The sequence below is a fragment of the Aythya fuligula genome, chromosome 4 (assembly GCF_009819795.1).
Source record: "Aythya fuligula isolate bAytFul2 chromosome 4, bAytFul2.pri, whole genome shotgun sequence".
Lineage (NCBI taxonomy): Eukaryota > Metazoa > Chordata > Aves > Anseriformes > Anatidae > Aythya > Aythya fuligula.
Genome location: NC_045562.1, coordinates 32,169,192 through 32,197,176, shown reverse-complemented (window position 1 = coordinate 32,197,176; position 27,985 = coordinate 32,169,192). Strand labels below are relative to the sequence as shown.

Here is a 27,985-nt window from a genome sequence, read left to right as displayed (position 1 = left end):
GATTGCTGCAGCACTTGTTATTGAGCTGCCATAGTTTTGTTTACTTTTATAACTCCCTTTTTCAATTACACGCCTTCACAGTTTGCTAAAAATATTTATTTACATATTATATTCTGAATATAATTCTCCAGGTCAGCTAGGGAATAGGGAAAAGAATCATTTGTGTCTTGGCTTCTGGGAAATCTCTGAAGGGTATCTAAAGCACTGAGTCGCTTTTTTGATAGTAAAGGCTGTTCAGCTCCCTGAAGTTGATCACCTTCATCCTCATCTTCATCATCAACAAATGCCCCAGCTTCATCTGATGTTCTTCCTTCGGCACACACTTTTTTATTATTTGGGGGCATTTCACAAGTTCCCAAGCCATCACACAGAACTGTATATTCCCCCAAGGGCAAACCCTATGGAAACCCTACTCGTGCTGCCTGTGCAAAATCACTTCGGGCCTCTGTGCCCTCACCATTTCCTTTGTTTTCTCGTTTGCATACTGCTTCGTTGTAACTTTTCGCAGCAGTCTCTGGTGTCACTTCCCCCTGACACCGCTGCAGCACCTCGACTGCAGCCAGCAGTCGGTGTCACCCCTTTATTATTTGTGCAACCTATGGGACAGACAGCGCCAGTGTTTAACTTTCAGACTTCTGATGACCCTTTACACGCGAGGCAGAGGCTGGAGGAGCGAGCACCAGCTGGAAGGAGCTCAGATTTTTTACTTTTTGAGGGTGCTGAGAGGAAAACCCCAGCGGCGGCCCTCGGGCCCCAAGCCTGGGCCGCGCCGTTGCCATGGCGACGCCCGGGCGGCGGAGCGACCATAGAGAGGCGCGCCCTCCGCCGCCTAGAGCGGCGCCTGTCCCCCGCCGGGTCGCCGCCCGCCGCCCTTCCGGCCAGGCGCTTCCGGCTGCCGGTGGCGGCGGCGGAGGAGAAGCGAGGAGGGGCCCGCGCCCCCTGCCCCCCCCCGGCCCCTCCCCGCCGCCAGGTGAGGCACCGGGACGGGCCCCGGGACCGGCAGGGGCGGGGGGGGACGGGGGGAACAGGGGAGAGGCCGCGGGGTGGCGGCGGGGGGCGCTGAGGCGCTGAGGCCCTGCCACGGGGTGCCCCCAGGCTGGGGGCGGCCTGGGCTGGGCTGGGCTGGGCTGGGCTGGGGGGGGGGCTCAGGGCCGGGCTGGGGGCGGCCGGGGGGGGCCGGGGGCAAGGGGTTGGTGTTTGCAGTCGGCTCTGCCTGCTGGTGCCCTAAGAGGGTACCCGAGGGCTCTTCAGGTGCCTTACAGGAGGCTGTAGCCAGGTGGGGGTTGGTCTGTGCTCTCACGTGCCTGGGGGCAGGACGAGGGGGACGGGCTAAAGGGGCACCAGGGGATTTTTAGGCTGGATGTTAGGAAGAACTTCTTTACTGAAAGGGTTGTGAGGCATTGGAACAGGCTGCCCAGGGAAGTGGTGGAGTCACCATCCCTGGAGGGCTTTAAAAGACGTTTAGATGTAGAGCTTAGCGATATGGTTTAGTGGAGGACTGTTAGTGTTAGGTCAGAGGTTGGACCAAGTGATCTTGGAGGTCTCTTCCAACCTAGATAACTATGTGATTCTGCAGGGCTGGAAGAGTGTGTCTGGTGATCAGAGCAACTCCAGCTAAACGGTTGTCTCAGTCATTTATATTTATCTGCTTATGCGTGTGCACCTGCGTGGTTAAAATGTAGGGAAAGGATCATACAGAAGAGCATTAGGGTGGAAAAAATGGAATTTGTGGTACTGTCTCAGTCAGAAGGTTCTTTCTGTTTTGGTAGAAGTTACAATCCCAATAGGAACCTGTGCCTTTGACAGTCCAGAGAGGAGAAGAGCAGCTGGGAGCAGCCTGACCTGGAGGACGTGGGGTGTAAGCTAGTTGCAGCCCTATTCCCCACTCTTCATCTCCTCAGTGTCTTGTGATTTTCACATATAACTTGGTCTTGTAAGAGAACAGCATAAAGGGGAAACGATGGTGTGACTGCAGCAGAAAGTGCTGACTGCTTTCCCAATTCTTTAAAAAAAAAAAAAAAAAATCTTGACAAGAATTAGCGGTGCTGTTACTACTTGTAAGTCAAAAATAACTAACTATGCATCGATTCATTGTTTTCCATCAACACTGAAATTTTCTGCAATGTTACAAGAGCTTCTGCTGGTTCTGCGTGCCGTGGAGTAGCAAGACAGTAAATGCAGCACGCTTTGTTTGGACGGAAGATGTGATGCTTTCATCTTAAAGGCAGCTCGTTAATTAATAGAACAACTTCAGGAGCCAGAGCATCCTGCTTAGAAAAGCAGATGTAATTGTTGAGAATCCCCTGGTGCTCTTTTCTGAGACCGCAGGAGTCATTTGCTTAATAACTGCATTAAGAATAAACCCTTTATTCAAAATGGCTTTACTCTTGATAACGTGTTTAGTGCGTGTTTGCAGGTAGCCTGTAAGTATGCTCTTGTATTGCTAACTGTAACTCCTGAAGTGTCAAGGAAAGGCTCGCCCTGAGGGACGTTTAGGATGCTGTTCCAAAGGTTTTGATTTGTTTACTTTGCCGGTTGAAGACAAGGTGTGTAAATCTCCAGGGCTCTAAAAACGGTCTGGTTTTAGTTATGGTCAGCAAGTTTGGAATTACAGAGGTGGTAATCTGATAAGCCTGTAAGCTGGCCCTGCCGTGGAGGGGAGAATCCCGGTCTGTTTGGTCTCCCCTCTTCTTCTCCGGCACACATTTGTATGGATTGAGCTGTGAAAAGACGGTGAAAGAAAGTGTAAAACTTGTGTAGGAAACAGGGTGAAATACCTTCAGACTCCGTAAAAATCCATCTGCCCACCCATCGGTTTTGCAGTCCTGGATGCTCCGCATGGCTGCTGGAATTCAGAGTACTTGCTTCATGCTCTTTTTGTGCCTGCATCTTGGGCTTGGTGCTGCTGGCTGGTGCCTTCCAAGGCTAAAGATGGCTGGCTTAGGATGCTCTTGGTGGTCACTAGGAAACCTTCCATCGGCGTGAAGAAGAGGAGGTTATTTTCTACGTTTGGTTTGGACAGGCTCATTAATTGAATTCAAAGTAGATTATTTGCTTCTTGCAAAGCAGGGGGGTTGTTTCTCATGATTTTTTGACACAAACATTTAAAATTTCAACCTGTTTCATCTGCGTAGTCCTGGAATGCAGTGGGTATTGGGAATATTGGGGTTTTAAACTTTCTTTTCCCTACTGTTCTGCTTCCCTGTGAGTATTTGCAGAACAGCTCTCAGCATTTGGCTGCTTTTACAGCAGGGATGAGGTGAGGAACTCGATGCCACTTGCAGCATCATTTGGATGTGACTGGAATCTCACAGGGATGAGTATCGTGGTTCTGTGACTTGGTCAGCTCATCAGAGGGGTTCAGAGTGGTTCTGGGCATGCTTAAATGCTTCAGCTGCTTCCCTGACTAGATGGTCGTATTTGGGCAAAACAGAAAGCTGTGAATATGCATTAACTGCAGGGCAGGGAAGGAACCATGCAGGCAGATCGGATGGCTGCTTCAGAGCGTGTTCCTGTCTGCTGAGACCAAGTCTGGCACACCTGATGGTTAAGTGGTCCCAGTTCTTGTTCCTGCCTTAGCAGTGGGATAGAGGTTGCTTTCTGGGCTCCTTTGGCTGTGGTAGTAAGGGACTTTCCCACCAAGCATCCAGTGCAATTAAAGCTTTGGTGAAGACGTGTAAAATAAAGGGCCAAAGTACCCCAGTGAGAATTGGGAATCGGTGCCTGGAAACCAGTGCTTCTGGACAGTGGGGTTGCAGGTGATGGCGAAGGATGTTGTGGTATGCTAAAGAGTCATCTGCAGAGCTGTGGTGCACGTGTTCATCTTGCTTTCAAGAAAACAACATGATATAAGCAGCTCCGTGTGTGTGTGTGGGGGGGTATAACAGCAAATGTCATGGAAATTTTCCTAATTATTTTTGTTTTTACACAGTATCTCTACATGGGTTTGTGAGATCGTACATGTGCCTCTATATTACATTATTAAGAATTCTTGAGTTGATCAGAAAAACATTTTTGTGCTGCTTCTAGCATTTAATAGTTTTAAATAGCATTGTGATGGTATGTGAGGTAAAACTCTGGGATCCCTGAAACTGAGGTACAGATTGTCGCAGCCAAGGCTGTGCTGAAAGATGAACTCAGCTTGCTGTTTAGCCAGCAAGGTGAAGAAATGACACTTATTCTGGTCCTTAATGGAAATTGTATATCTACTCAGAAGGCAGCTGTTAGACATGAAGATGTTTGGTTGTTTTCAGCTGGAAGCAAGGGTCTGGAGAGGGCTGCGTGGGGAAGCAGTGGTTCTGCTATGTGGTCCTTCACATGAATTAAAAGAAAAAGGCATAATTTGCCAATCAGTTTGAAAAGAATTTAGTATAAGTGGGTAGGGGGAAAATCCCCATGTCACTCAGTGATAGCCCTGAAGGAATTGCCATCTTTCCTGAGGAGTTCTCTAATTTTATGCCTTGGCTTCTACGCTGCAAGTAACAGGTTATCCCATGTAACGTGAGCTAGATGGTTCTGTTTCTCAGCCTTTGTGTCCTTGTTTTAGTTCCCCTGTCATGCGAGCTGCTTACCTTATTAATTATTTGCTTTGTTTAGAATGCTTTATACCGTGGGAAATTGAAATGCAATTTAGGTGGTGATTGCTTTTTTTCAAATCTCCGATGTGACTGCGTCTGTATACAGTGGGGCAAGGCTAACGAACTCCAGTCAGGTATGATTATGCTCAGTGCTGACAGTCTGTTTAATTTTTAATGACTGCTGTTTCCTCCTTGCAAACCCCTGGGTGAGTTGCAGTATCACCTGTACTTACCAGCTGTTTGAAGTCAATTCAGGTTGCGTGCCTAATACAGCTTAAGTAAGGAAAGCAGCTGGCTTTCACGATCACTCAAATCACAATTTCTTGCACATGTTCCATGTTAGTGACTGTCTTTGCCTCTATAGGTGAGATGTTTATTATTTTTTTAACCATCTGTTGAAATAATGAAATGGACAGACTTCCGTTCCTGGTTGGGCATAACAGACTGAACAGCTTGCTGGGATCCAGTGAATTAGTATCAATATGAACTCGTATAACGTGGGTAAACCTGATTTCTGAACAGAATCCTGTCCTTTGCAGTGGTAGGGTGTAACTGTTGTGTTGGTGCTGCAGAACCTTGTTTGGCTGCCCAGGTTTGATGTCGCAAGCTGAGCGTTCTGTGCAGGGAAGGTTGTTCTGCCAACAGGAGCTTCTGCTAGGCTGGATTCCTAGTCCTCATTTCAGAGAGCTAAATCCTGGTCCTCATCACAACAGGGAGGTTTCTCTTTGCTTTAACAGATTTTTTTTTAAATAATCTTTTTCTGAACCTCTGCTTGAACTTCTGCAAGGTGCAGCATCCAGCTCCTCTCACGCCAATTAATGCATGCCAACCCTATTTTGTTTTCAGGTATGTCAGAACACAGGAATGAATCCGCAACACTTGATGAATTTCCCCCAGCTGGAGAAGAGGTGCAGTCTGACTCCGAGGTGATTGGGTGGTAGCCGTATTTGTGTGAGATCAGCCAATCCCAGCGAGGTTTCAGACTGACAAAAAGGATGATTCACATAGCACAGGGAAGTTGTTTTGGGGGTAGGAGTTTATGCATATTGTCTGGAGTTGGGTGGGTTTGGTTTTGGGACATTTAAGAACAATCCAGTTCATGAGAAATGAGTACCTGAACCAGTAGTCCGCTGCTGGGTGTTTGCTTTGTGAGCCGAACAGATTTGGGCAGGGCAGAGTCAGGCGTGTACAGCAGGAGGAAAGGATTGGTGCTTGGAAGGTAGCAATTCTTGTGCAGCCTGACTATAACAAGGCATGGTGCATCAGTCTTTTTTGTTGGCTTTTGGGGTGGTTAGTTTGTGTTCTTGGGCGCAGCTACAGCTTGCATCTTCAGAAGTCCGATCGTCCTAAAATTATGAAGGAACTGTGAAGGTTCCCACTAACAGCTAGCCACTCAGAGAAATGTTTCTTCGAGTGCTCTAGAGTGAAAAAGACAAATACTTGTTTTCTGTGCTGTTTATTTCATTCATTCCTTTACTAATCACTTTCATTTCAATTTCAAATTCGGGAACTTGGATTTCCTTTACTCTTCATGCATATGATAGGTTTTCTTCTGAGGATGCAGTTTCATTGTGTGCTCAATTTAAATGAGCTGTGGGCTGTGCTTGCTGAAGGGACGCCCTGCTCAGCAATCATCCTCCTTGCTTTAACAGAAACACCGTTAGATTTAATAGGTTAGTTTTCCCTCAGAGCAGTAAGCGTACAGTGAGTGAAGTTGCAGGAAGCTGCTTTCAGAAGCAAAGAGCTTCTGGTTTTGGCAATAGCCTACACTTGTAATCAGCATTTTGAAATACTGCACTACTGAGACTTACCTGGTGCTGTGGCCAAAAGCAGTTCTTAACTCCCAATACTTTCTTATTCCATCGTCACCCCCTCTAGTTGGTAGGTAGGAATGCTGGAGCAGTGTGATGAACTGTTGTGGAGAACTGATTGCGTAGAAATACTCCCCATCCCCTTTTTGGGCATAGGTCACTTCCTTTTAACCTGCGTTGTTCCTGCAGTTCTGTTTGCTGTGCAAATAAGCGTGTGCTGGCCCAGGGAAGAGGTGGGGGAATAGGCAACATTGATCTTGAGGGAAAGAGGTAGGGGTGAAGGGCAGAAAAAAGGGCAAGGATTTGCTGTTTGTGACAGCAGTGCTAGCTTTGACTGATAAAAATACAGGCTGTAGTTTCTTGTTGAGATGAGCTAACAGTTCATCCTACTTCCTTTTTGATGCTGCTCACTTTGTGTCTCTAGTGTTGTCTGACTTAATTGTAAACTAATTCAACTTACTGAAACTGCAGAAAGGTCTTCCTGCAGGGTTAGTGAGTGGGGTCTGGTCACCGTGCAGTCCGGTGAGCAGCTGGCCTGTGGGGCGGGGAGGTGGGACCCTGTGGCTCATGGCAGGGACCGGGGAGGGGGAGTAGTGAAACTTCCTCCTTTCAGCAACCAAGGACGGTGTTTTCGTTCAGACGTGTCAGGAAGCTGAAGTTAGAAAGTTATTTTTTGCTTTTCTCTGAACGTGACGCCAAGGTTTGCCTCAAGTGGAAATATCTATAAACATCTGAGCTGCTTCTAGGCCTTCCTGGGTTTCATAAATTGCCCAGAGAAGCTGGTGAATGTTGTTTTTTTAATGTAAGCATTGACATAGAGGTGTGTATGCATGAGCCTGTATGTCTGTGAATAATTGCCATGGTTGAAAACTGGTCTCTGCAGAGAACTTGGTCTGCTAGGCTGATGTGACCATGCAACGTGAGTTGTTCCTTCCTAGGGCTGAAAGAAGGCACTCACTGAATGCTAATGGGAGCGGCCGATAGGGCAAGGTAGGGTCTTGTAAAGTCACTTTTCCTTGAGTGCGTAGCACGCTGACTTTTCCTGACATGATTTTGAACTCTGTGTTTTTAGAACTTCTAAAATATTTTGACTTTTTTTTTTTTTTTTTTTTCAGAAGCTGTGCCTGAATGTTTTGCTTCTCATTTTATGTTTAATAAAGCAGTTTTTGAAAGAGTAGGTTTCAATTCAGTGTTTCTAACTTAGTCTTGATTTTCAAAAAGGAAGGTGCATCACCTCAGAGTTAATTTTTGTGGGATATATTCAAAGACTGGTGTTCTTATGTGTGTGGTTCTCATAGGCTGGCTTGCCCTTGGCCTTTTTCTTTTTCTTCTCTGTGTAGAAGGTAACATTTACTCAGAACTAGACGGACTTGGGTCTCCTTGCCATTTTCTTTGTGTTGTTGTTCTATGCTGCAAAATTCAAGAAGCTTATTACAAATTTCAGAAATGTAAATCAGGTTTTAAAGCTACCAAATGATGTATGAATAGTGAGCTGTGCTTCAAAAGATAAAATGAGGTGAAATCTCTGTAAATTGCAGTCTTTGGAAGAAGATACATGTATGTTAACATGGCTTTGAAAGCTATTTAGAATTAGAGGAGGATGTGTGTTGGAGCCTGTAGACAGTGCCTAGTTAGAAGAAAGCTTGGGAGGCCTCAGAGCATAATGAGCAGGTGTTATGTGTTGAACTCCCAAAATCTGCACGTAAATCAAGAGAGGATAGGAGGGAGTAAGGGGAATACTAGCAGTGGGCTGTGACAGAGGGTGTTGCCAATGAAGAACGATGCAGGTGATCCTGAGGAAGTCGTTACATGGAGATGTCCTGTAAAAGCTTCATGTGCTCTTGGAGCAGCTGCTGGTACTTCAGCCTGATGGGCCTGGGTCTGTTCCTGAGCCTCTGACTGGAAAGCAGCTGGCTCAGTTTGATGGCTTCTGAGCTCTAAGTGAAGAAAGAAATCATGCTCACATACGTGTTGATGGTGTGCCTTGTCTTCGGAGTCTGGCAAAGGTGCACGAGCATGTTTGAAGGCTTCAGACAACTTTCACATGAGTAGTTGAACAAACACTGGCTTGGATATGTTCTGATTATTTTTGTCCTGTTTACACTTCAGTTAACTAATGAAGCTGTCCTGAAGAGTTAAGGGTAGCTTTTTGAGAGAGCCAACTTCCGTATTTCTTGGGGAACGGTACATTTAGGCAGCCGTGGCTTGATAAATTTTTAGCATCTCTGCCTTCATTTTGAGAATGATAGGGTGCTGCTGCTTGCTTTTCAGGTGCTTGTATGTGGGGTCCATCTCCTCTGAGAATCTCTTCTAGGTTTTACCATAGATCATTCATTGAAAGCAGTGGTTACACAACTGCTTCTGCTGTCCATGAAACAGCAACATCTCAAAACTAACTCTGAATCTTGAATTGCGTTGATGCTTTTAAATTCTTGTTTCCACATTTCGCTTGAGGTTTTATGCTGTTGTTTGAGTCAGAGCTGAATACCAACAGTTCAGTCAGAAGGTGGCACTATATTATGGTAAAATAAAAAGCAAGTTAAACAGTTTTAAAGCTCGGAATCATCACTTTTTTGGTAATATGTGATTAAACTTGTTGCTCTTTTCTTATATTTCTTGTTTTTCATTAGCGAGTACAATTTGCTTTAGCAAACAACAAACTTGACCTTTGTTGTAGTTTGAGATGCATTAACTACTCCAAGGATCAAGTACATGTATGTATATAGAAAATACTTGAGCTTGGCCCCATGTCTAATTTTTCTGGCACCCCTCTGCCATATGATACATCAGTTAACTTTGGTTGTTTCTTTTCTTCAATCTTGAAGCTTTTAGTTACTTCTGAGATGCGCTAGCTTATTAATGTGTCAGGGTACATGATGAAATGCATCTTTGCAGACCAAGTATATCAGAATATTACCAAAAAGGAGTTTGAAATAAAATCGGCTATTAGAAGACTTAAAACATTAAATATATCAATACAGATCACTTCTTGTAAATTTAAGACAAATACTAACCTGTTTCTTGTACAATAGGGAGGTGCAATGGCTCAAGAGTCTCCCAAAAATTCAGCAGCAGAAATTCCTGTGACTAGCAATGGACAGCTGGAAGATTCCCATGAGCACAGCTTTAATAGGGTAAGAATTGTCTTTGGTGTATAACAATGTACTGTTACCAGAAATGCTGAAGTTACAATGCAACACAGAGGACTTCAGTCAAGATAGCTCTGTAAAGCTTTTGGAAGTTTAGATTGTTAAATATGTTAATCTTGTTTGCAAGAATAGCGAGGAAATTCTGCATAAGGGTACGTACAAATCACACTACACAAGCTTGTTTTCTGATGGATCTCAAATTTTACAGTACACTTTATTAAATGCTCTAGCAGACTACAGTTGGCTCTTGCTAAAATTGTTTAAGTAGTTTGCTATACCTTACTGATTCTAATAATTAAGCTGCAGTTTTAAATACATTTAGTGTGTATGTATGTGACACATGTGATGTACATATACTGTACTGTAAATGGTGACAATAAGCTTGGAGACATAAACATGATAGAGTTTATGTAAGCTGTAGGTCTCTGGTTACAACTGTTGATGTAAGGTTTTTATTTTCTCTTATTTTAAGAGGAAAAAGAATTTCTTGGGGTACTTAGATTACTTGTACTCTTTCTTTCTATTTAACCTAGTTCTAAACAAACTGGAGGATTGATTTACAGGGATTGCCTGACAGCCTGCCAGAACAAAAGGAAAATATTTTGGTAAAATAAGCATATGCCTAATTCTGGCTGTCTTTTGATTTTAGCTTCAGTGGAAAACCTCTTTTGAAACTGATAAATTATTGTTAAAGTTGACTGGGGAAAAAATGAAGCAGAGATTACACATTGCAATAGCTTTTTTTTTTCTTTCTTAATATAGAAAAGGGTATATTAGCAATAGCAGTCTTTTCTTAGTTTGAAATCTGGCTCTGTAATGCACAATTGCATGTATACACTTCAATATTATTAACTCTAACCTTGAGCGACCTGATTTTTAATCGCACAATTTTATTCATTAAACAGGAAAATAAGCACTTTTAAAATATGAGAATTACCAGCTCCTGTGAATTCAGGCAACCAAGTCCTAAACTAATATACATGAAAAAGTATTGAGTAGTCTAAGGCAAGCTACTTCTAATGCGCCTGGAAGTAAAGATGGTCGCATTCTGATTTGAAGCTGTAAACACGGCAGAAGTAACTTTTCTTGTACTGAAGCTAAAAGAGTACTACTGTATGAGCTGTATCAGAATGCAATGTGTTTGTAGCATTTTGAAAAGAAGCTATACTTCCATAAAGATCTGTCTGTGGTTCTTTTTTTATCCTTGCTTTACTTTATTATCATTTCTTCTTGTCTTTGACTGTCCAGCAGAGGGTACTATGGTACAGTTTATGGAATTTGGGATTGGTTTTCTTTATTCTTACTTTGCTTTACGGTTGGAGTTACGAAAATGAGCTAATTATTCACACCTACTTGATATCTGACAAGATTTAGATTTTAAGGAAGCTTTGACAGTTCCATGGTGACTTGCAATGCAGAATTATTTCTAAAAGAAATACTGAGCTGAACATCGATGTTTTGTTCTGTCCTATTAAAATGCTGATTATTGGGGGGTAGGAAACAATTCTGCAAGTTTAAAAACAAATTACACATACACCATGAATATATTTCCTGGTTATTGGTAAAATAAGTGTAGGCATAATTTTGACTTCAGTCTGGCTTTAGCTTTAATGGGGAAGATCTTCTGAAGCTAGTAAATGACAAACCATGAAGCAGATACTGCACATTGCAATAGTTTTTTCTATAAAAGGTCTATTAGTAGAGGATTTTTTTCTAAATATTAATAGTGTAATATATGGTTACATATTATACTAATTTATTATTGTAAATAAAATATACATACAGCAAAGTTTAATAGATAGTTAAAAAAAAAAAAAAAAATCCTTGAAACAACATCCATTTGACTTCAATTGTGGTGTAGTTGTATAATGAGCGTGACTGTAAAAAGGTATAAAACTTCATGAGATGTTATTACATCCATGTTGGAGCTCCATATTAAAAATACTGCACTTGGTACTATTTTTTTTTTCTAATTCTGCTGAAAGAGTTGTTTTTTGGTTTTGGGGTTGTTTTCCAAACCAACCCTGCCCCCTACCCCCCAAATGTATGGCAGTAAGGGATGGCACGTGATTCCTAAGATTTGTTGCTCAACCAAAATCTACCAGTAACATAATGTAAATCCTAGTTTTAACTTCACTTCATTACACATCATCCAAGTTTTGATAAAGATATGTTTATATCTAAATGGGACAACTGAAATCTACCTTTAAGTGACAGTAAATTTGGTTTCAGCTGGAAATTGAGAAGCAAATTTACTATTTTTAAGGCTGATGACCTTGATGCTGCTGTGACTCGACTGCTGCTTCAGAGGTATCTTTCTTTGGCCTAAGAATTGCTTCTTCACTCTAGTGTGTTCAATACTTCTTCGGTAGTTACAGTAAATGGAAATTGCACTTAGTGACTGGGTCAGAGCCCTTGTTTATTCAAAGTATAACTACCATGTTCTGTGGAAAATTGAGATGTTAAATAAGTATTTGTCTGTGGCCAAATATAAAATTTGAGGTAGGTTTTTGCTGGCATGCTACATGCTTTTGTGGCTTGAAGTTTACTCTTTTAAAACTTCCACTAAACCCCAAAATGGGTCAAATGCTTGCATAAATTGCAGAAAATTTATACTTTGCAAACGTAGTTGTATTTACTGCTGTAATTTCTTTCACAGTAATTATTCTGGGATCAGTGAAGATGAATTTTTTTGAACTGCCTTGTACAGGTTAAGACGTGCATGTGTGACCTAAACTCAGAATATGTGATAACCAGGGCTGCTTATAAACAAAACAAAGAAAACAATCTTCTTGGAATTAACATCTAGATCTGTTTACTAATCTGTTAGTCTCAAATTCTAATATTAAGCTTCTATTTATCTTTGTGTTTGTTATTTCTAATGCTTAATGCTCTCCTCTTTCTTTTTTTTCGTGCCAATATTTTCAGTAATTTTTTTGTTCTAACCTAAAGCGATACACATTGCACCGCAGAACTTATGTGCCAAGTTCTCAGGGGTCTTTTTTTCCTATCAACTTATGGAAATGACAAGCTAAGCACTGTTTTTTAGGAGGGCGCTTAAGTAATGGCTTGTTGCTCCTTTCTGAAGTTGCACTGTTACCACAGTGTTCAGTAAGAATTTTTGACCACACTGGAGTTCAGTCCAATCAAACTCCAATCTACATTTCAATTACAGCTTGCCGGATGGCTGGGGAGTAAGGTCACTTTAGTTTCTTTTTTTTTTTTTTTTTTACTTGCTGTAATCAGGGAGCTGTTCATCTAGACATTGTACAATTCAGATGTAAATGGAAAAAAATGTGACTTACCCTGTGTTTTTATTTGCTCTTCTACTGTTATTTTGCCACAAGTACTTTAGCAGCTTTGATTGCATGGTTTTGGTAGACTGAGTAAATATGTAGTTAGGGTCTTCAGGGTTCTTTAGTTACAAAACTAAGCTTTAGTCTAGACTCGCAGCCTTAGCACTCTGATCAGACCTCATCCATAAGTTGCACAGACACGAAATTTTTCACTGAGTGTGGTGTTTGTATGTACTCAAGCGTGGCAAGTATTTCATTTTGCAAGACAATATTGTACAAATGTATTTACCTGGAAGTGGCAAGCAGCGTTGCTCATTGTTTGAAGGAAAATGCATTTAGCTGTGCAGAACATCAGACAGAATGGATTGCCATAACCTAATTGCAGGAGAAGCATATTGGTTCCAGCCTTGTGGACATAGGCTAGAGCACTGCTTGATGGATCTTCAGTAAATTGTTGGTTCCCTATGTCTAAGAAAAAAGATTCAAAAGAATATTTATGAGGTAACTTAAGTGTTTGCTTAGCTGTAAAGTTTCATTCAGAAATATGCTGGGACATACTCAGTCTCTCGTTTGTAATAATAAGAGATGCCTAAGGAATTCTGACAAGTTTTGTCCTGTCTGTATGGTAGATGGAATTTTTTTTTTTTAACTAATAAAGCCTGTGGCTTCAATCATCATTGGATGAAATGTCTAATGTCGCCTTATTACAGGAACCCTTGATGCAGTGCTTTCAGCTCTCCAAGCTCTGTTGAAACTCAGTTATGCTTTAAAGACTTGATGTTTAGAAGAGTTTGCCAATGTTTGGATGTTTGTTACTCTATGCTAATAATAGAGGACTTCAGCAATTACTAAGGAAACATATTTTTCTTACTGCTTTGTACAAGAAGACTGAAACAGAAAACCTTGTTGGTTATTATTTTATACTGGTTTATTTCACTTATCCCTGACTTAGAGAGGATTTTTACAGGGGATTTTGCTCCCACAGTTTTCTTCCCATGCTATTATCATTTTGATTAGAATAGTGGTTGCTTTAATGTCCCTGAAGGGTTGTGGAGCTGAGGACTGTGCAGAGGAGTGTATTATATGGCTCCTTATTGAAAAAAGGCATAATGTGGAAGCTGCACAGGAATAATTAAAATAGTTTTTAAAAATGTTCGTGTCTGTGAAGGCATTCAGGCAGTTGTAAGCTACTTGTTATGTTGAAACTATTGTTCCAAATCTGTGTTGAGTTCTTAACAGTCTGCATCTCCAAAATTCGTGTTCCAATTCTTTCCTTTCATTTTCAGTATAGATTCCTTTCTGCCTCTTTTTGCACTCCTGTGGGGACAAAAACGTTATTAAATATTGTATGTAATACTAGTAATAAGCTCTTGTCTTTGCCTTTCCAAAACTCCCCCAGTCTCATCACTCAAGTTCTCCCTGAAACATCTGAGTTCCTGTTTCTTAAATTTTGCTGTGTTAACTGGCATAGCTAGACCTTAATTTGGGCAATTATATTTTAATTACTGTAGATTGATTTAAAACTTCTTTCTGCACATCAACTGTAGAAAACTGTTTTTATGAGATGAAACAAAGAGCAGTCTGCCTGTTTGCCAAGTGGTCTGCTTCATGCGATCTTGAAGAGTGAAAATTATGGATGTGAACGATGAGAGTAGAAGGGAAACTGATGTAAAAGCAGATTTTTAGTACGACATTAGGTAAATCTGAAGGTGTGGAGTAACAAGAAAGGATCCTCTGTGTAAAGAGCAACATGTTGGGGAATATAAGAGTCAGTCCATTTGCTGCTTCACCATAGAGCAAAGCTTTAAGCATAGAAATAAATGAGAGCTGGAATTTATCCTGAAGTGAGGATCTGGCGGATTATTTCATGGAAGGTGAGAGTTAAGTCATGTAGTAGGGCAAGGAGAAGAGAAAAATGCAGGATGAGGAGCTCCACTAACATATTACATAGAGCAAGAAGTGGAAGTTCAGAGCCTTATATCTTACTGAATAGATGTTAGATCTACTCATTAAAGAGTACTTTAATCTTTAAAATGTTAAACTGAACTTTACAAGAAGGCATGTTACAATTTTCTTCCCAGATGTAAGTTGAATAGTTTGTTAACAATGTTATCCGTCATTTAAAAAATGTGTATGTTGCTTCTAGTTTTAGTTGCTCAACTTTTAACAGACTCACTCCATGAGTTAGCTAGTGACATGTTGTTTTTTAAAGAGATTTCTTGAAAGTAGTAAAGGCAACTAAACCCATATCTTTTAAAAGTGTTTAGTAGTAGCAAATGATGATACTTGGTGATACGTTAATAATGGACTGACACTGTGAAATCAGTACAGCCTTGTTTGCTGTAGGTGCTCCATGACTTCTACCTGTAGGAGAGACAACAGTTTTGATATTTTCCCTCTTCATTTCAGATGAGTATAGGGAGCATGGATAGGAATTATCTTTTTGAAAACAGCCTTGTAACTCAGCCAAAATTCCTTCACATACACCCATTCTGCATGACTTCTTTGCTGTATCTACCATGTCAACAGGATTGGTACATCAAAAATTCATACTGGTTCATCTACATGACCTGTATAATTAACTGATGATTACCCCTGTTGGAGGCACTTAAATAAGGTTAACCTTACTAAAATATCTCTAGCTTAATACAATGATTTAAACTGAAAATGGAATTCAAGCAAAGGTTGGCTAATGTAGTTTGAATGCTCTCTACTATGTAGGTTTGCACTGATTTGACTAGGCCAAATTAAACTGGTGCAGCTGTCTTGTGTACCTGTACTTCATGCTTTTAGTTCTTTGCACCTTTATCATCCTAGATGGCAGAGATTGGAATAGGCAAGTTGACATTTTCACTTCATGGGAATATTCTAAATTGCAGTTCTTACAGCTCTAGTCTTGGGTCTCAGTCAAGTTACAGTGTTAAAGTACTTTGAGATGGTAACTGCATAAACCAATGCTATGCTTTTAAGCATCATACAATTGAAAATAATGAATGAAGCATCTCTTTTTATGGTGATGATGTTACAGAGTTAAACTTTTGAGATGTGTCGGTGATTCTGGAATTCTAATGACATGACTACGAAGAAGATGGGAAATCACAAATTTGAAAGCAGCTCTTGGGATCATCAAAATATTCCCACTAGTTAGAAGACCAATAACTGGTCAAAATATAATTACTGTCGTCTTGTAGGAGAATCTGACTTCACTTCCTGTTAAAACATGGGAAGTGTTGATGGGAACAAAAAAGAAAGCGATTTACATAACTTCCTTACCATTCAAAAATCTCCAATTACTGTCACAGCTTCTTGTAAACATGTAGTTTTGTGCGTGTCATCTTTGCCTTACTCTAAGGCTGTTTCTAAATCGTCCCTTGTAAGTTATCAAAGTGATAAATTGCTTCGTCAGAATGATCACAGATTTTTGGCTAGCCTTTTTTTAATGCATGTAAAGTAGCACTACCATTTGCAAGAATGACGTGTTAAAATCTCAAGTTTGCATACAGAAACATGTCTCCACTGAACAGTAGCTTGCATGTTTATATACAATATAGAGGTGGTGGATTGATGATCACTGACTTTTTGATGACAATTCTCATCATGTATAAATGTCTGTCTTCAGGAAGGTATATTTCAGCTAGTTAGTAAGAGTATTAAAAACAGGCATGAATGCAGCTCTTTACACTGAACTTCACCCTTTTTTTTGCCATTAAAAGGAAAGATACCTTTGAATAAATGTTTGTGCCTGTCTGTGTAGTTACATATGTCTACAAAAATACTATGTATATACCCAATTGTAGATTTGAATATATTTTCTTGACCTGAATATCATATTTTTTTGTTTTGGAGAAGGGTGTGTTATAATAATGTAAGTGATTTATTTACCTGTAGTTTGTTCAGCCTGTGTTTAGCTTCAAATTAGAGTTAAGTTGAATGTATAAAAGCAGTACAGTTGCTTAAGTTTAGATATGAACTTTTCTATTTGCAGAATAGATGTTCTGCATTTTAACGCAAAATACAGATGATTGCTTAGATTCCTGTTTCAAACATGCTTAAGCAAGTTAGCTGTCTACATTTCTTTGGCTTCATATTTAAATATTTCTGAAAACTATACAACGTGCCAGGGTGCCCTTGGGGAAAATGTTTGATGCCGTGTCATTTTTGTTAAATTGGTGCATCTTCTCCTCTGCCATCCAGTTACCCTTTTGCAAGCTTTTCTGCTTTTTCATCTCCTACTGACTTGCTTCAGAGTTAAATGGACTCTGTCTGCCAGCTACACTAAGTTGAGAAGCAAAAGCCTTCCATCCCACCACTAACTACAAGTACTTAAATGGAAGTACCAGAATTAAGTTGTGAAGGCTGGAAGCAGTACGTATCAGATGGTGTGGTATGCTTTATTTGTGAGGTCAGGTTCTGTGTGTGACTACTGTAGTTCATACTACTTATTTTTTCCATTTTTCTTTTTGGTATAATGCTTCAAATACACAAATATAGCATAATGTATTATTAAATAGCTGGTTTGTATGAGTGAAAGTACAGCTACAGGAATTGGTTACTCCGATTGCAGTAGTATCCTGTGTTCTCCACATCAACAGGATTTCTGTGATGTTGGAGTTCATGTTTGTAGCTTTTCCTTTTTCCCTCCTCTCAGGAGTTTGTCTTAAACTGAAGACAACTGACTAAGTCTGTGGGGACGTGATGCAAAGCCACTTGGGGATGTTCTGAACCTCTGGGCAGTGTCATTCTTAGGCACTAGCTCGCTTCTGGGTTGTGGACTGGATGGCTGCAGTATTATGCATGGATTGGATTGTAAAGGTTTTACTTTGTATGTGATGCTTTTAATTACATCAGAAATAGTTTGTGTCCCTGTCCAGACAGAGGCATTTCAAAGCTATGTATAGTTTTTCTGTGCATATTTCACTATTGCTCCTCTGTAGTATTACCTTTTCTTGCCTCTGTATAGAAGCAGAGGGCATGTAAAACAGTACTCGACTCCATAAAATGCCAGTTTTCCAATTTCGTAATGCTTAGTTTTTTGTGAGGGTGACAGAGCGCTGGAACAGGTTGTCCAGAGGGGTTGTAGAGTCTCCTTCCCTGGGTATATTCAAAACCCACCTGGGTGTGATCCAGTGCAGTGTGCTCCAGGCGACCCTGCTCGGCCAGGGTGTGGGACTAGACGACCTCCAGAGGTCCCTTCGGACCTCAACTGTTCTGCGATTCCCTGATTTGTTTTGGGTTCCACAACATAAGAAACATGTTACGGCCCTTGGAAATGTCCAGAGGAGGGCAACCAAGCAGGTGAAGGGGCTGGAAGGCATGTCCTGTGGGGAGAGGCTGAGGATGCCTGGGTTGTCTCACCTGGAGAGCAGGAGGCCGAGAGGTGGACTCCCTGTACTCTGCAGCTCCCTGGGCAGGGGAGGTGGGGACGGAGGTGCTGGTCTCTGCTCCCTGGTCACAAAGGAATGGGACAAAGTTGTGACGGGGAGGTTCAGACTGGACATAAGGAAACATTTCTTTACCTTGAGGGTGGCCAAACACTGGAACAGGCTTCCTAGAGAGGTGGTTGATGCCCCGTGCCTGTCAGTGTTTGAGAGGTGTCTGGATAATGCCCTCAATAGCATACTTCAACATCTGGTTAGCCCTGAAGTGGTCAGGCAGGTAGGCTGGAGGATTTTGCAGGCTTCTTGCTCCCTGAAGGGATCACTTGTGACACTGAGTAGGTGCTCGGGGGAAACTCTTGAAGTGGATGTTTTTACAGTGTCAGATTGTGTAGAGACTTCACGTACTGTTCATAGAGTTAATGGATGCTGCAAATTTTAAAGATATTTCTTGCCTGGAGTGAAATAGTGTTTCATCTTTAACATTGTGATAGTTGCTGCCATGTTTCCTGCTTGTAAAATGTTGTCTGCCCTTAGTGTGAGATCATTGTGCACTCCGATCTGCCTTTAGCTGAAGGCATGAGTACGTGGCTCTGGGTGCTTGGACCAGCTTCGGACCCCTTGACGTGGTGATGGGGGACACGCTTCTGGGAACCGCTGCTGTAAGAGGTGGCATTCTTGTTGTGCCTCCCTTTTAAACCTGAACAGCTCTGTGGTTTTTGTAACTTTTTCTTTCCTCGGAAATGGCAGAAGGGAAACATAGAATTAACACACCAATATATTTAACTAAATACACAAGCTATACTTGGTGCTTCTTGTTCCTTTGTTTTATTTGTGCATCACAATAGAGTGCTGTGACACCAGAGAAGACATTCCAGGCTAGAGGCAAAACTGTCTGTCTGAGAGCTGCTGAGATTACATTATAATACCTTGGAGTCACTTTTATGTTTTTTTAACATCAATTTTCCATTTTATTCAAATATTTTAAGGACTTGAAACGTTCATTACCAGTTGGACTTGGACTCTCTGAAACCAAAATAACATCTCATGGCTTTGACAGCACCAAAGAGGGAGTCGTTGAGGCAGGACCATTTCCAGGTAAAGGTAAATTGCTTTTTTTAACCTCAATTTTTCTATTTAAAGTCTTGAGGCATATTTTTAATATGGTCAGAAATAATAATGTTCTGTAGCTGCTTGGAGCATTTGGGTGTAGATATATTGATTGATGTACGTTTGTGACAACCTGAGGTGTTAAAATAGAGCTACATGCTGCACTGTTATAATCTGTCACAGAGCTCATGCAAGCTGAGGGGAAAATTGGCCTGCAGTTATAGGAAGTATTTCACTTGAAAACTTTGTAACTGTGTCAAACTGAAAGGTATAACACTTACATTGCATTGAAAGTCTGTTAAAATGTGGATAAATACATTGCAAGTGTTGTTCCAATGTGAAATGTAACATATTTATGTCTGGATACACAGTTCACTTAGCGGAAACAGACAAACTAGTGAAATTCTTCTTTGCTCTTGAGACATCTCTCCTTTTTTGTTATAATGCATACTTTATTTTAATGTATTGTCAGGAGCGATAACGCTTTGGATCTTTTTTTCCAAGTATTACATAATGAAAAAGTTTCCTCATATCTTCTAAACACAGAGTCACCGTTGTTTATAGCAGGAGGATTTTAGTTAATAATTTATTCTCAATACTAGTCTTAATATGTTTAAAAGAGTATAAACTGGTATTAAACAGTGAGAAACAGTGGTAAACAAACCAGTAATGTCAGTGTTTCCCATCTGTCTAAAAACAGTCATACAACGATATAGTATGTGAAAGGGATATTTTAATGAATTATGTAGCTTAGACGATGTCTAAATTTGAAAGGTTGGAAGTGATCTCAAATGAGCAGCTGTGAAAATAAGTCTCTTTGTAGTCGTAGATTTAATTTACATTTTGCTTCATTTCCTGTTTTGTGAAATGTGCTTATGAAAACAGTGATTTACATGCTGTACTTTACATATATTACTAAGTGAATGCTGTGGTTTCTTTAAGGCTGGAATTAGCAAAATATCTAGGTAAAAACTGAGCAGATGGCAAACTGCTCATCATCCTTGCCATTTTGTATTCTGTTTGCAGCATAACTGTTGCAGCTGTTACGTGCCGTAGTCTATAAGGAAAACGGTGTCTAAGATGCATTTCAAGCTATGCTAATATGTTTGAAATCTAAATGTTCTGCAGTAAGTTTTGTATACAAATTATGAGCTTTGAACGTGTTTTTAACACTTCAGATACAACAGCTTTCTTCCAAGGATATTTTTTTTCAGGTTTTTCCAGATGTTCATACAGAAATGGTAGAAGTGGTAGTGGTAGAGGCTTAGGCTCTTGATAAAACTGGTGAGAAAAATAGAAATGATAACCGTGTTTTTAAATGTTCTTTATTCCCTTTGTGTCCTTATTCAGGCTTCCTTTTTGAATGCAAAATAAGTGATGCTGGAGGAGCAGAGCTTTTAGGATTTATGGGAGGAGGGGGGATGGCAAAACATGCATAAGGCTGCATTAATACTATTGAGTGCTAGGATTTTCTTCATTATTATTATTTAACCACTTGTCTTAGCTCACTTGCTGAACTGATTTGGTCTTTAGGACTTCAGTAGGATCTTGCAATCAAACTTTTATGCCTAGATAAATCTACTTGCAGCCCATATGTGATGTACCACCACAGAAGATCACAGCAAATGAGATACCTTTCAATCTTTTAATTTCTGTGTGATATTAAAGTGTTTTATTGTTGTATTTGTATACCCCTTGTTGCTAGTAGGATTCCAGAATATATTTAAAAGGCAAAACGTGTTTGTTGATTTGGTTAATTCAACTGATATTTTTGGTGTTACTGATAAGTTTTAGCCCAAACTATGAAGCCTGGGCTTTTTTTTAATTCCTTTACCCCCATCTTGCAATGGGCACACTGTCAGCCCGATGAAGTATCTCAGAATCTCTCAGCAGAAGCAATGAAAGCTCCCCCCCAATATGCTGATGACTCATTACTGCAGAGAAAAAGCTAACTTGCTTTTTTTTTTTTTTTTTTTAAGTCCTGAAAATTCTGTAAGATTGTCACTTTGCATTTGTCATATGGAACAGTTGCAAAGCACTGAAAAACATAATCCTAAAACCGTTTAGGGAGCGCACACAGTACAGATCACTGAAAGGTATGTCTTGTCCAAAAGATACCAAGCTAGTGCTGTAAAACCTTTCTCTTGAGAAAGAAGTTACACACCTTAACAGCTAATGGCTCCTATGATCTTTTTAGGACAGGTTATTGCTGAGGTGTTTTTTTTGTCATAGATTTAGGCACAGATGGTAATCAAGTTTAATTGAAATTGGTCCAGATTTTCAGAGCCTGCTTCATTCCTTAATGCCATGAATATCATTCAGCATCAGTGCGGAGTAAAATCTACCTAACCCCAAACCAGTGGTTTCAACTGCAGCAGCCGCGTGTTCTAACAGTGTCTCCTGGAACCTTCTGTTGGCAGTGTAAACTTCACTGGTGAACCTGTCAGTTCTATTTTGACTATTCTTTAAGAAGAAAGCAAAGTTTGGCATCATGACTTAGGAAAAAAAAGATTAAATCACAAAAACTTGGAGTAGTTCATATGAACATCTGCACCTTTTCAAAAGTGTTTCCACCGGAGATTCCAGTAACTTTCCTGTGAATACTTCTACTTAGTGTGTTGCTGAAACAAATACTTCTTTGCTTTGAAAACATGTCTGTGTAAAAGTGCGTATAGGCTCCGAAGGGAAGATGGTGGATTTTCATGTTAAATGTGTCCACTTTTCAGGTTCCTCAGCATCACCCAAACCATCTGTTATATCTCCTAGCAGTGCAGCAGCTAGCAGACTGGCTGGACAAGGTTGTGATTTAATTATTCCCACAGGTATCATAGCACTGAACGGATAACGCCCTTGTGTCTGCTGACGCTGTACTAACTCCTCCATGTCTCTAATAATTTGACTTACTGTTATTTAGAAATGCAATTTCTGGGGTCTTTTGGTGGTTCTCATTTCTGGATTTTAACGACTGACAAAATATCCTTTACTTTCCTTTCTGTATGCTGCTTTTTGCTCTATAATGCGAAAAACAATTAATTACCGAATCTTCATACTAACGAACAGTAGCAAAATGTGAGTAACCAGGATCTTTTATTTAGGTTAAAGCTGAAACTTTGGGCTTTCTTTTTGCCAAAATGTTCACATGTTCCAGTAGGATTGAGTATGAGGTGGCAATTAGGAATTCATAACACCCAAACTAGGCTTTGCCACTTGACTCATTTTGTGCCTATGGGCAAATTACTTAACATCTTTGTCTGTTTCCTTCTATGTAAAAGGAGAGAACTTATTCAGTTACCTCATAAGGGTGTTGAGAGGATTAATTACTTAATGTTTGCACAGCATTTTGAAGACGTAAGGGACAGTGGTGCTTGATGCTAAAGGAGTATCTTGAGGCATCTGGATAGACTCTTTTTCCAAGCTCTTACTTACGCAAATAACCTAGCAGGGCTAAGGTGATTCTAAGTAGCATTCAGGATTATTCGAATGATATAGAAGCAGCAATAGTCAAAACTGCACATGAATAAATAAATAAAGTTGCTTAAATTGGTAGAGCTTTGCAGTTCTTACTGTTTAGGACACCATAATGAGTTTTTCCAAATTAAAACTTAGAATCTGTGATATCCCGTACTAGTTTGAGAATGCTCAGTATTCAACCATGAATATGTGCCAACTGGCTGTAGATATTTTGATGTGTTGCTTGCAGTTGTATCTTCATTGCTCTTTTACCCTGGCTGTTTGTAGAGTTGTTACTAAACCAAGAGCTAAAAAGCTGAGATACATTTAAAGAGTGATTCTTTTTGTGGCTGAAAACGTCTTTTAGAAAGGCTAACATTCATTGGAGGAGAAGTCTGTTTGGAGATTTCTTTAATGGTTTTACTGGATGTACTCTGTTACAGCAGTTGTTATATGTCAATCGTTTCCATTGAGTGATCTGCAGGGTGTAAACCAACTTTTAGACTGGCTAAATCCAAGATGATGATCAACTACTGGAATTTTAAATCACAGGTTAAGTAATAAATGTGTATCTAAAGCTACTGTAAGGTTGGTTAGCGAAATTCCTTGCATTCGGGTAAGCTTTGTTCAGCCTATTGCTACGTAAAATTACTGATATTATATATATGCTTCCTATCAGTTATAAAATAGCTTCTGAATCGATTTTGAAAATTTGCCTGTTCATTAAAGCTGTTACTCTTACCTTATTCTGCTTTTGCATGTGCAATTGCAGAAATCTTCCTTACTCGCTGTAGATCCCTTAAACAAAACAAAAAGGCCTTAAAGACTTGCTTTGTTTCTGATACAGGGGGCAGAGCTCAGCAGAAGAGTGGACCTGTTGTGTTAGCAGATGAAGTAAAGAATCCAGCAATGGAGAAATTGGAATTGGTGAGAAAGTGGAGCCTAAACACCTACAAGGTACGCAGTCCTACATTTGTGTGTGCATATATATTCTAGAAATGAGTTTGTGACTAGATCAGATTAAAGCTTTCGAAGTATTGCGCTGCGGTATGAGAGGAAGTAATCTGTTGTTTCAGTAAGCATAAGCAAGAATGTGTGTGGAAGGCTTAGTTTTCTTCCAGGTGTAACCTTTGTAAGCCTTTTTAAATCCATGGTGTTAAGTGGGAAATTTTTTAAAGGCATTGATTTAACAAGGAGAAAATGTTATGTCTCAGTCCCCTTCAGAAGAACACACAGGCTTCAACTCTTGAGTCTTTTTGCTGAGCTGATAACAGATACAATAGAATTTTAGCTGATAGGCCCACCTACAAGTTCCAAACTTGTTAACTGCTGTTCTGATGTTTTTGTTACGTCTTGGCTGATTTTTTTCTTAGTGTTGGAATTGTTGCTTTCAACTCATATATGTTATTTTCCAATGGCAATTCTTTGAGATCAACTGGTAATTGATGAAATTAAGGTAATAACAAAAGAAAAAGAAAAGGTTCTTAAAGCGCCAATTTGCCAGCTGTGACTCTCATTAAAAAGCCACAAAGTAAGGAACGAGTGTCATGGAATATATTTTAATCAGGAGCTTTAAACAAAGACTGGTTTTGAAAAACAGCTTTCCATTAAAACTCAAATGGCAGAGGTGTGGACAGGTAGGGGTGTGCATCAGTAGGACCTGCATCAAACCATAAAGCAATGAGGAATTTGTTTTAAATTTTTTTCCCGTGTAAAACAGAGGTCTGAAACCCTCCAGTATTCTCGAATCCAGGTAAGGGCATTCGCCCAAGTAAGGATGGGAACCAAGGGGGTAGAGACATTCTACCCACTAGAAAATGTTTGTGCTGGTCTTTGTGTTAGAATCAGAAGTTTGATCCATTTTTTTTTGTCTAACTAAATTGCTTTTAGAATTTCTACTTTTCATGTAACCTAAATTTTGTGGCAACTGCAGGAGTCTGTCAGCCATTCTTGCAGCCTGCTGTGGTCCAGTCAGAGTACATGCTAATTAGCTGAAGTTGTTCTCTAAAATTCTATGTCCATTTAAGAAACACTGACTCTTGAGACTTAATCTGCTATACCACAAATTTAAATCACAAATAAATAAGAGGACATGATCTTACTCTCTCTTTCTGGTGCTTTGATTTTAAAAGAACAAAATCAAGAAAACCCTATATCACAATTGCAGAAGGATTATAAACCTTTTTATGCACACCAATAACCAGAGGATTAGTGAAAAGTGCTGGAATGGTGTTCTCAGATCCCTCTTTAGAAAATTATTTCTTTGGCAGTCTATTTTGCTATGTCTTGGTTTAAAAAAAAAAATGTATATACATGTATTTCTTGGTTTAAACCTCTCCCTCCCTGAAACCTAGGATTTCATCAGTTGTGGAATAGCAAAGACTAGCACTTCCAGAAAATCAAATGAATCTGTCTTCTTGGAATCTGGAGACTTGAGGTTGTCTCTCAAATATGCCTGAGGAGGTGAATCAATTAAGATGGGACTCCTGAAACATCGTGACTTTTATTTTAGAGCTGTCTTAGATCGTATGACTTTATCTGATTAGGGGTAGCATTATATAAATGTCCCTGGAGATGCCACTTTAAAATACTTTCTATACAGTCTATACAAAAAAAAAAAAAAATCATGTGTCATTTGTTAGGGACAGTATTTCAATTTGTGGACATAGTGGCATTGGTTTCTTTTCAGGAAGGTCATGGGAAGAAACCTCCTCTTTATCTTGTAATAGCTAACTGATTATATGTTAGATGTGGAAATAAAGGGCAGCAATAAATGGTTAGGGAAGTTGGCAGTTGAACCCCTCGGAGCTGAAACGATGTCATTCTACGTACTAGGCATTAATCTGCAAGTGGAGTTAGTGGTGAAGCTGTTACCAAGTTATTTAGGGAACTGGCAGGAATAGTATCCCAGCACTGTGTCAGGGATTATGAGATGGAAATTACTGGATTCTGGGGACCGAATTTAGAAGAAATTTTTTCTGTGTGCTGGCACGCGGTCTTTTTAAGGCCTCTTTTGGCCACTGTGAGGGTCAGGGTGCTGAGTGAGGGGAAATTCAGTGTATCCCAGTAAGGCCTCACATCCTGAAATGTATGCAGGGACTTTGTGTGGGCATTTATATGAAGAAAGTGACTATTGGATCAATACAACTTTTCAAATCACTAGTTGCTTTTTTTAAACTTCAGAAAAGTTATTTTTTAAGCTTTGACTTTACAGACTTCAACAGTTGATGCATGAGTCACACAACTCCTGTGTTACGGCTGCAGTGCCTTGATAGAATGTATATCAACAATGAGATGTAGTAGATCAGTCTTTAGGCCTTCCTTTTTCTGCAGGCTACTTGCTGGGAACCACTTCGAATTAAGAAATGTGTAACTGGAACTAAAATTCTGAAGCTTTGTGAAGTCAGTTGGTTTTCTTCTGTAAATCTTCCTCATTGATCAAATGTGTGAAATCTTCAGGAAGATAGATCGTCAGTGTCTAAATGATGATTTCTTTAAAGTGTGCTCCAGAGACCTTCCACCTTTTTCCTAGCGTCTTCAGCATCTGTCACTTTGTTTTTCGCTTTCCATTCCAGTTGTCCTCTTTGTCAGCCAGCTCTTACTTGCAGATACCACTCCTCAGCAACTTTCTCTGTTACGTCCAGAGATCATACCCATCTGTGAAGTGATGATTAAGTATGCCTGTATGTATTTTGTATACCCTGTTTTTTGTCCCCTATGCGTTTCTGTGAATGGGACACATTTGCTTTTGTTATCTCCTGCTTCTGTGTCTGTTTAAGCAACTGTTTACCATTGATAATTACAGGGGGTTGATGTTGCTCTTCTGCCTAAGCTAATCATGAATTTTCATAGACCACTTAACCTTCTCCCCAAACTCATGATGTAATAAGATTATTCTGTTGCTTTTGCAACTAGTGGCCCTCTTCATTCCCTCCAGCCTTCTGTTCCTTAGTAATCATGAGTTAGCCTCAAAAGTTGTTCTCTTTTCTTCTCCCATGATCTAATGGCCAGAGCATTTTTTGTTCTTTCCCTTCCCCAGACTCCCCCTTTGGATGAGAGAGGTTTTTTCATTCTAGTAGTAAGACAGACCCAAGGAATTTGTGACTCTTCTTTGCTTTCAACGATTCTAATAAAGCAGCTTATCTTCTTGTTTTTCATCACAGAATGAATCATAGAATGGTTTGGGTTGGAAGGGACCTTGCAGATCATTGAGTTCCAAATTCCCCTGGGCAGGGAAACCTCCCACCAGACCAGGTTGCTCAAAGCCCCATCTAACCTGGCCTCGAGCACCTCCAGGGATGGGGCAGCCACAGTCTCTCTGGGGAGCCTGTGCCAGTGCCTCACCACCCTCATAGTAGAGAATTTCTTCCAAATACCTAATCTAAATCTCCCTTCTTTCAGTGTCTATTTCCTCTTGTCCTATCACAAAATGCTCTGGCAAAGAGTCCCCCTCCACCTTTCCTGTAGGCTTCCTGTAGGTACTGGAAGGCCACAATGAGGTCTTCTTGGAGCCTTATCTTCTCAAGACTGAAAAACCCCAATGTCCTCAGCCTGTCTTCACAGGAGAGGTGCTCAAGCACTTTGGTCATCTTTGTGGCCCTCTGGACCTGCTCTAACAGGTCTGTATCTGTCTTAGGTTGGGGGCCTCAGAGCTGAGCAGTGCTCCAGGTGGGCTCTCAAGAGAGCAGACTAGAGGGGGAGAATCACCTCCCTTGACCTGCTGGTCACACTTCTTTTAATGCAGTCTGGGTTACAACAGCTTAAACTTTGAGGAAAAAACACTGTATCTGTTTCACAAGCCTCTACTGGGCTACTAGTAGAACTTGTATTTCTGAGACGTTTCCCTTAAATCTATTTCTGTTGTTTGTTGTTTTTTGCTTTGAGAATTATTTTTCCTAAAATTTGTCTTTTCACTTCTTGAGAAGTGTGGTATTATTATGCAGGAAAATGTTCTTTATAGGTTTCTTTTTAAAACAATGCCAAACCATTTGCGTGTGGAATATTCTCTCTGTTTGCTAGTGAGAAAACAGAGCAACCTGTCTTTATACTAGTTCAGTTAGAACCAGAGTAAATGAAAATAGTAGGTAGGTGCATCCCCTTTGTTACTCTTGTTCAGTGTTCAGCTTCAACTACATCTCACTTTAATGAAGCATACGGAATAAGTATTTCAAGTGACTCATTTCTCATTTTCTCATTTGCCAGTACTGTTTTCTTCAT

The 27,985-nt window shown here is 40.3% G+C and overlaps 1 protein-coding gene across 8 annotated transcripts in view; it reads left to right on the top strand.

Moving 5' to 3' along the window:
• Positions 1-951: 951 nt before the first annotated feature.
• Positions 952-27,985, top strand: part of ARFIP1 (ADP ribosylation factor interacting protein 1) — a 42,223-nt gene continuing 15,189 nt past the window's right edge. The window contains exons 1-6 of one of the 8 annotated variants that reach the window (XM_032186781.1): positions 952-970; positions 5,424-5,485; positions 9,421-9,522; positions 19,198-19,312; positions 22,045-22,140; positions 23,616-23,725. In XM_032186781.1, the coding sequence (XP_032042672.1) occupies positions 5,426-5,485; positions 9,421-9,522; positions 19,198-19,312; positions 22,045-22,140; positions 23,616-23,725 (483 nt within the window). In that variant the 5' untranslated portion in view covers positions 952-970; positions 5,424-5,425. Of the gene's footprint in view, positions 971-5,423; positions 5,504-5,542; positions 5,595-9,420; positions 9,523-19,197; positions 19,313-22,044; positions 22,141-23,615; positions 23,726-27,985 lie in introns of those variants that run through there. The other 7 variants (XM_032186780.1, XM_032186782.1, XM_032186779.1 and 4 more) reach the window with 7 other exon arrangements.